We start from the raw sequence: 7,303 nt of genomic DNA on the forward strand, positions 1-7,303 counted from the left end.
CCGTTATGAGATGACATTGATGTAATTAATTTAAATTTTAGGGGTATTATTATAATATTTTAATCTTATCCATCTATAAATTGAGTTTCAGGGGGAGGATTAGGATACAAGTCCTTAACCCTTTTCTTCCTCTTGTTTTATCCCAATATGTTGTCTCTCATTTTCTCCATGAGTTAATCCATGGAGTCCTGAAAATGAACAAAAGGTGATTGATCGATTTGTAAAAAGGTATGATTAATCAACCCTATATACTACATTTTTTTACAGTAGTGATAGGGACTTAAACTCACTCCTATGAAAGCAATCAACATATATTGGCATACCAAAGCCTAGAAGAAATATGTTTTGCATAAACTTTCTATTTTACCCTTTACATGAGAAGTGCCCAAACTGCCATAATTCCAAATTTCCTTGCATATCTTTTCGGAATTCCTAATTCCATCAAATTCCAAATACTTCATTCCATGTCCTTAAAGATTGGAAGCTTGAATCTCACTAAAAGAAGGTTATCTCTCCAAAAAGAAAGTGTAAGTTTCATTTTCCCTCTTGTATTTTTTGACTTTCTTTTGAAAGAGATTTTTTAAAACCTTGAATGTAGAAGGGAAGTAGTGCCCACTAAAGCCAGAATCTAGTTAGAAGAATTTTTTTGTGGAGATATTGGGTAAGTGTAATTGGGTATTATACTTGGTTTAAAGAGAGGCAATTAATATCTTTGTAATTTTGTTAGTAAAAGGTACTTAGGTAGTAATTATCGCTAGGGGAACATAAAAAACAAAAAATTTTCTTATTTACTTAGTTTCAATTGCTTAATTTTATACTCAATTCACGTCCTTTTGCGGTCTGTCATGCACGGCCTTTTGGGGTCTGTCATGCACGGCCATTCCGTGCTTCTCCTAGCTTCTACAGAACCTGAACTTTTCTGCACGTTTCCTTTACAAAGTTACCGAAAGTAATGTCTCACGGACTCTGATCAGTTCATACCTTAGTTTATGTCTTAATAGGGTTCTTCTGTTCGTAGCGGAAATTTTCGACTAGTTTATCAAGGGAATGTCTGTTGCGGAGGAGGGATATGTCTCACCATGTTCTCTCTTCAATCTCTGATTTTTCTCTCCTCTGTATCACGAGTTCAACTCTGGATATGACTATCCAGACAAATTGCAGCATTCGTCAAAAGTTTCATGTGGGAGTCTGAGCAAAGCCACGGGTGGGAAGATCGTCGTCTTCTGTCCGCCTCGCGTTTGACAAAACAACCGTGACCACCCACCAGTTATATAGTTAGGGTTTCTTTTAGATGCCTCTCTCCAGACGCGGATTACGAATTACGAAAACTCCTCTACAGGATCCTCTGAAACTTCCAAAAGAGTTCAAACTTGTACAGGAGCGAGTCGGGCCCGTTGATGACGAACTATATATTACAAGTTCTTCGCCATTAATGTCAACAACTGGTGCAAGCTTTGTGGTTTTCTTTCTTCTGTGCCTGCAGCCTGCAGCCTGCAGGTCCCCTCACCAACCTACCATTCCACTACACCCTTTTACATGAATCCAATCAAGGACCTCACCAACTTGCTCAACAGATTCACCAAATTGCCACCCCCCATCTATTGAAAACATGGATGAGCTCACCCTCCTTGACGGAGAAAAAAAAAATGAGATAAAAAGCCACCACCTTCATCGTCTTATTATTCACAACGGCAACATTTATTAAATATACATCTCTGCTGGTGGCAAATACATAATTCAATTATAAGGACGAGGAATGCATTTCAATTCATATATAAATAATCTCCCATAACCACAATAAATCTTCTCCTCTATTCACAAAACCCCAACCCACCCGGACAAATCAAAATCTACAAATATAAAAATAACCAACAGCAGCTGAAGCCTGAAGCTCCCCCTCCTTCCAGACAAATTAATCGGAAAATTACAGGCTCAGATCGTGGCTTCGCCCTGGCTCGTCGTGACTACGATGGTGACGCTTCCCATGGCGCCGGTGGCTTCCGCCGAATTTCTCCCCAGTGGACCCTCGGAACAGGTCGGCTTCATGGGGGTCGATCACGCACTCCGGCGGAGCACGATGGTACCTCTCCCTGTCGTAACAGTAGGAGTATGTCATGTATTTTTTCCTGAATTTTTCCATTTTCACTCTCTGTTCCGACGACACTGAGAACGTCTGGCTGAGGGAGGAGAGTTCCTTGATTTCCTCTTCGTTGCAACGAGGGGACTGTTCGAGCGGGTCGACAGCACAGCCGCGGAGAATCAGATTGCTGAATTCGACGATGTATGGCGCATACTTGTAGTTCACCTTGTACCGACCACCTAAAGTAGCCCACTTGGAGCCGTCCCAGATTGTAGCGTACAGGGACATTGGCTTCAAGGGAAAGTCACCTCCCATTGATTCTGTTCTCTTTATTTCTCTGATCGGTGTGTCGTCGATGTAAAATCTGAAAAAAAATAAACGTGTTAAATCGATGAAAAATAAAAACTCATGATCATCAAAACTGTAGCAGAGGAGGACACAGGATGAGGATGGCATTACAGTGGAGCATTAAATCGCCTAACAAAATAGAATGAAAGTTTAGAACAAATAACATGAATTGAGCAAGCAGGACTTGAGGATTTGCTGTCATTTGATTCCTAACTGCAAAAACTCCCTCTCATCAGTAAAATAAATTAAAAAATGGCAAAATATCCAGACAGGAAGACACCGGTGGCTTCCATTGAGAGAGGGACGCAGTCCGGTAAAACAAATCAATAGTTTAGAGATCCATTGGCAGTAAATCAAACAAATCAAATTTCGACAACGTGGTTCCTCTGAAGTCCCAAATCCTAGCCACCGGCTGGAAAGAGAAGACGATCAGATAAGAACGAGCAAAGATGAATTTCTTTTTTTTTTTTTTTAATCATGGAACCTAGCAGTAATAAGTAGTTTGATTGAATTCAAAGAAAAAAACTCTAGGTCAAATCCCAGGTCTATCATTTAGAAAACAGCCAAGCGATCAACATCAAAAACCAAAATTCCACCCAAAATATTTCGTAAATCAGGTAAAAAACGTCAAAATCATATGGGCCATTTTCAGATTTTCTTCCGAAACCAAACTCTTACATGATCTGATCATGGGTCCATAAGATACTGTACTGATGAAAATCCTCGGAAGGATCGAACCAGAGGCCGTATCTTTCTTCCCTTCCGATTCCTGTGCTTCCATTGCCGTAAATGTTGGTCTGTATCCGCCATTCCCTCCCTCGAATATTCCCCAAAAACTCAAAATCCAATTCGTCATGAGTCTTCTCGAATATGTCACCGTTTGACATCTGTGCAGCAATAAGAAAAGGTATCACTTCAGTTAATTGGGCTTGCTCTTTCTACCATCAGTAAAAATGAGAAGAGAAAAGATAAATATATGAACTGCAATACTCTTGAATCAGCACTGCTATATCGCAGCTCTATCGTCAACCTTTTTCTTCTAATACAGTACCAAGAAAGAAGAGAAAAAAGTGGAAAGAACCGCATAATATTTGGGCATTCGTATTTCATTTGTTTTGATCATCAATGATAATAATAATAATAAAACGGACCAGTAGAAGCCAAAAAAAAACAAGCTCCGATCTTCAAGCGCTCACAACCAAGCTCTTTCTTCTTCCTCATCAATCATCATTAATAGAAGAAGAGGAGAAGACGAAAATAAGTTGTTCAGTGAAAACATATTTGGTTGACTTACATAGAACGCAACGACAACGCCCGCCGTGTAATCTGCCGGGAGTTTAATAGAAGCGCTAAAGAACCCATGTAGGTAAAGGTCCTGAGAAACAAATCCGGAACCTAGAAAACCACAAGAATCGAAACCATCACAAACGAAAATAAAAAATAAAAAATAAAGTGAATCACCCCCAGAAGAGATTATATGTCAAAGAAAAGAACACAAGAGAGACAGGGGGTAAAGACCTGTTCTTTCATCGAGGGCTATGTGTACTGTTTTCCCGTCTCGAAGAAGCATGAGATTGCCATCTCCAAATAGCTGTGTGTACCCCTCATCAAAAGACGATACCGGTAGGTTCTTGACGCTGGCGGCCGCAAGGACAAAGCAAGTCAACAAAACCGTGAGAAATCTCCATAACCCCATCATTTGCTTAGTTTTCTTCGATACTGACTGCGTTTCTTCTAGCTCTCCTCTTCCTCCTGCTCTGAGGCAGAAAGAAACAAGAGGGAGAAGAGAAAGAAGGGAAATGAAAGTATAGGGAGAGGAGAGAGGAGGTTTCTTTTTTATTGGTGGAAATAAGGAGTCTCTGTCTAGCGACTATTTTTGTAGGAAAATACGATAAAGAAATTATTAAATACCGTAAAAAAATAAAAAAAATAAAAAAATTAAAGAGAGGGAGAGTACTGATAAAGGTGACCGCCCGCCTCTATTGGAGTTAGTGGAAACTTTATTTCTTCAAACCCAACTTCTTTGACAATATTACCTCCGTACCCTTCCTAATTAATCACCGATAAAACCGACCCCCTCCTCCCTTTTTCTCCATCAATTAAAAAATAAATAAATCAAATATCCGTCCATTATTTTTTTAATCAAAATTTTAACCTTTTTTTATCCCATTAAAATTTCCCTAATAAAAGGTGAAAGCAATACGTGTCATAATTATAAGGAAAAAAAGTCAAACAAGTGGACCTCTTTATCGGGGGTCCACTTATGATTGAGCGAAAGGGCGCAATCGTAAATAAATCCAGGAGGATTAGGCAAAAGTGTACGCGCCGTGGGCTCATGCCATCGTCTGTAGGCTGCCACGTCAGAATTAATGAGTAAGATAATGAGTTTTAGACCATTTAATCGGCGCCGCGCCTGAATCTCGACTTGGAAGAGAAGGGGAATATTTGCCAGCAACAAGCGTGACCACCTGTGAATCTGTGCATGCTGGCAGGCACGTCAGATCAACTAGCCGTTGAAAGCGGGGCCCCCATTTCCCCCCTACGCGTAATTCATGTTCCCGTTGTCTCTTCTTTTACTGCGGCCTTAACGCCGTTAATTATGGCGTCAATGCCGTTAAGCTCACACTATAAAGCCCCTTTGCCGCCGAACCGCTTTTCATCACCCGCACGCCACACTTCCGAACGCCGTTTTCAAACGACAAAGTGAGGTGGGCCCCCCCCTTGCCCGCTCACCCGAGACCGCATCGGGAATCGCTTCCGCTCCGGGAGGGAGAAATCCCTTATCCTACGCCCCCCCTTCCGCGCCGTTTGATAGGCTGAGCTCAGCCTGAAGAGAGAGAAACCGAATAATTTTATTTATATATATATTTATATATTTATTTATTTTGAAGATTTATTTTAATCTATTTTATAAAAGAAACAGGTGTAAGAAACGAAGAAATAATCGCTCTTGGGGTTTTTATATTCCTTGAGATGACCAAGGTTAGGTCGCTGTCGCCCGTGCGGGCCCCGCCAACAGAGGACACCACGTGTCAGAGGATGTCTCTTCCGACGTGGCGAATCAACTGCCTCCCTCCGCCACGTCACTGAAAACGACGTCCCTTCTCTCTGGCTTATCCTCTCGTCTTCTGGTGTGGACTGTCCAGATGCCTCTCGTCTCCTCTCTTTGAGTCTCTGGTTCAAATAAACTATAATCAATCAATCAGTGTATTATTGAGGGGACTAAAGTGATTATTAATTATTGCCTTATTGGTGGAAGATAAGCGTTAAGCATAATTAAGGCCCCGATAAAGAGTGAAGATGACTCTTCTCTTCCGTCCCCAACTTATCTGCTCTGCCAGCCTAGAGTTTGGCGATAAGGCACATAAACAAACATCTGGTAGGCATCCAAGATCGTTACTTGAGGGTCTACAATGGCCACTCGAATCAAATAATCTACCAACGAAGACGGTTTTGTCCGTGGGCTCGTTTTTTGTTTTTAATCCGGGCATTTAGGGTTTGTTCCAGTTTGCCAAGTATCTGCAGAATGTGAGGAGGGCGATGGTGGTGTAGCAACCGCCGACCTCGGTGCTTTTGCAGTACCCGTCGCTTGCTTCAAAGATCAGAAGCCCGTCTACTTCTAGTGGGCTCCATGTCGATGCTGTAGTGATTAAGACTCAGAAGTTGGAAGGAGTCTCTCTTATAATGACGTGCATGGAGTTTGTAATTGATACAGAGAAACGATAGACTGTAGATAAAAACGAGACGAAGATACAGTGAACGAAGTCGACAAACTGTAGAAATTCTGGAGAAATTAAGCAGCTGCTCGCGATGCATAAAGAAATTAAAACTTGACAAGGAATACAAATCTATTCTCTCTCTAGAAAAGGAAACATCCATCCGAGTCATTGTTGCTTGTGACGGCCGCAAAACTTGAAAAGGATAGGCATTTGAAGAAAGAAGAAAGAAGATGATAAGAGCGGGGAAGATCAACTTCCCCACGTATCCTCTCGACAGCTGTAAATGCAGTCGCAACGCCAATGATTAAGCCGTTACAGGTATTTTTCGGTGGTCGATGAATTTTTTAATTTTTAGATGTTACGAAAGAAGAAAGAAGAGAGGAAGAAACAGGCCAGAGGGCATTAAGGATGATTCATAAAAAACACAAAAGAAGGGCTCCGTTGAGGCAACAAAAGCTAAGATTTTAGGGAAACAGGAAAGAAAAGTTGATCTGGGGAGGCCTCCCATGTTATGAACAAGAAGGATAAACAGACATCTTCACGTCAGAAACTGTCCACTCTCGCTTTCGATACTCCAAGTGGGAAAGCATTTTGGTGTTGAATTTTAAGCATTTGGGGCTATCTTCTCAAACCTGTGGCCTGCCTTCAAAGAGTAAAATGCCAAAAGCTCAAAAAGCCGATCAATCCATTTGGATTTATTTTTCTAATCTAAAATCCCAACTCCTAACAACCAATCTACCATTTATAGTTTTAAACCCATTTCAGCAATGCCCAAGACCTAATCACTCTTGGTTGCTTTGGAGTTGGTAAATGAAATGGAGTTTATTAGCGCTTTAAGATGCAAGAAAGTGCTCGCTTTTTGGATCCTTTCTGCCTCAGATCTGCCTCCACCTTGATCACATCAAATAATACCGTAGTCAACACGATTACTCTTTCCTTTTTTTTATTTTTCGTTTTTCTCTTTTCCACCCGTGAGTTTGATTTGATTACTTTATAGGATTGCACATTAGAATTTTCATTACTTCTTCTCCATCGAAACCAAGGGAAAGCCCTCTGTACTCTCACGTTAAGAATTTATGTTAATCCTGTCCTACGATAACCAGTATAGAACTAATGAAAAGGCCGGAATTCGTAAATGCAGTTTTTATTGCTCAAC

At 41.0% G+C, this 7,303-nt stretch overlaps 1 protein-coding gene across 1 annotated transcript; it reads right to left on the minus strand.

Moving 5' to 3' along the window:
• Positions 1 to 1,719: 1,719 nt before the first annotated feature.
• LOC137956051 (probable xyloglucan endotransglucosylase/hydrolase protein 28) lies at positions 1,720 to 4,245 on the minus strand. The gene is made up of 4 exons (XM_068803356.1): positions 3,947 to 4,245; positions 3,723 to 3,823; positions 3,107 to 3,315; positions 1,720 to 2,444 (listed from the first exon to the last, which is right to left on the minus strand). The coding sequence occupies exons 1-4, from the start codon at positions 4,125 to 4,127 to the stop codon at positions 1,925 to 1,927; spliced, it is 1,011 nt and encodes a 336-aa protein (XP_068659457.1). The 5' UTR covers positions 4,128 to 4,245; the 3' UTR covers positions 1,720 to 1,924.
• Between the last annotated feature and the right edge of the window lie 3,058 nt (positions 4,246 to 7,303).

This window comes from Aristolochia californica, unplaced genomic scaffold (genome assembly GCF_029961685.1).
Source record: "Aristolochia californica isolate CCGP_79_NKW_82.1479 unplaced genomic scaffold, dmAriCali1.0.hap1 SCAF_2, whole genome shotgun sequence".
NCBI lineage: Eukaryota > Viridiplantae > Streptophyta > Magnoliopsida > Piperales > Aristolochiaceae > Aristolochia > Aristolochia californica.

What these genes read in the sequence shown, in the direction of transcription:
- LOC137956051 (XM_068803356.1), bottom strand. Translation starts at nt 4,127, where the DNA reads ATGATGGGGTTATGGAGATTTCTCACGGTTTTGTTGACTTGCTTTGTC. An exon ending in AGCCCTCGATGAAAGAACAG is followed by an intron (nt 3,824 to 3,946) that starts GTCTTTACCCCC and finishes GTGGTTTTCTAG; the next exon opens with GTTCCGGATTTGTTTCTCAG. An exon ending in TGGACCCATGATCAGATCAT is followed by an intron (nt 2,445 to 3,106) that starts GTAAGAGTTTGG and finishes ATTTTTTTTCAG; the next exon opens with ATTTTACATCGACGACACAC.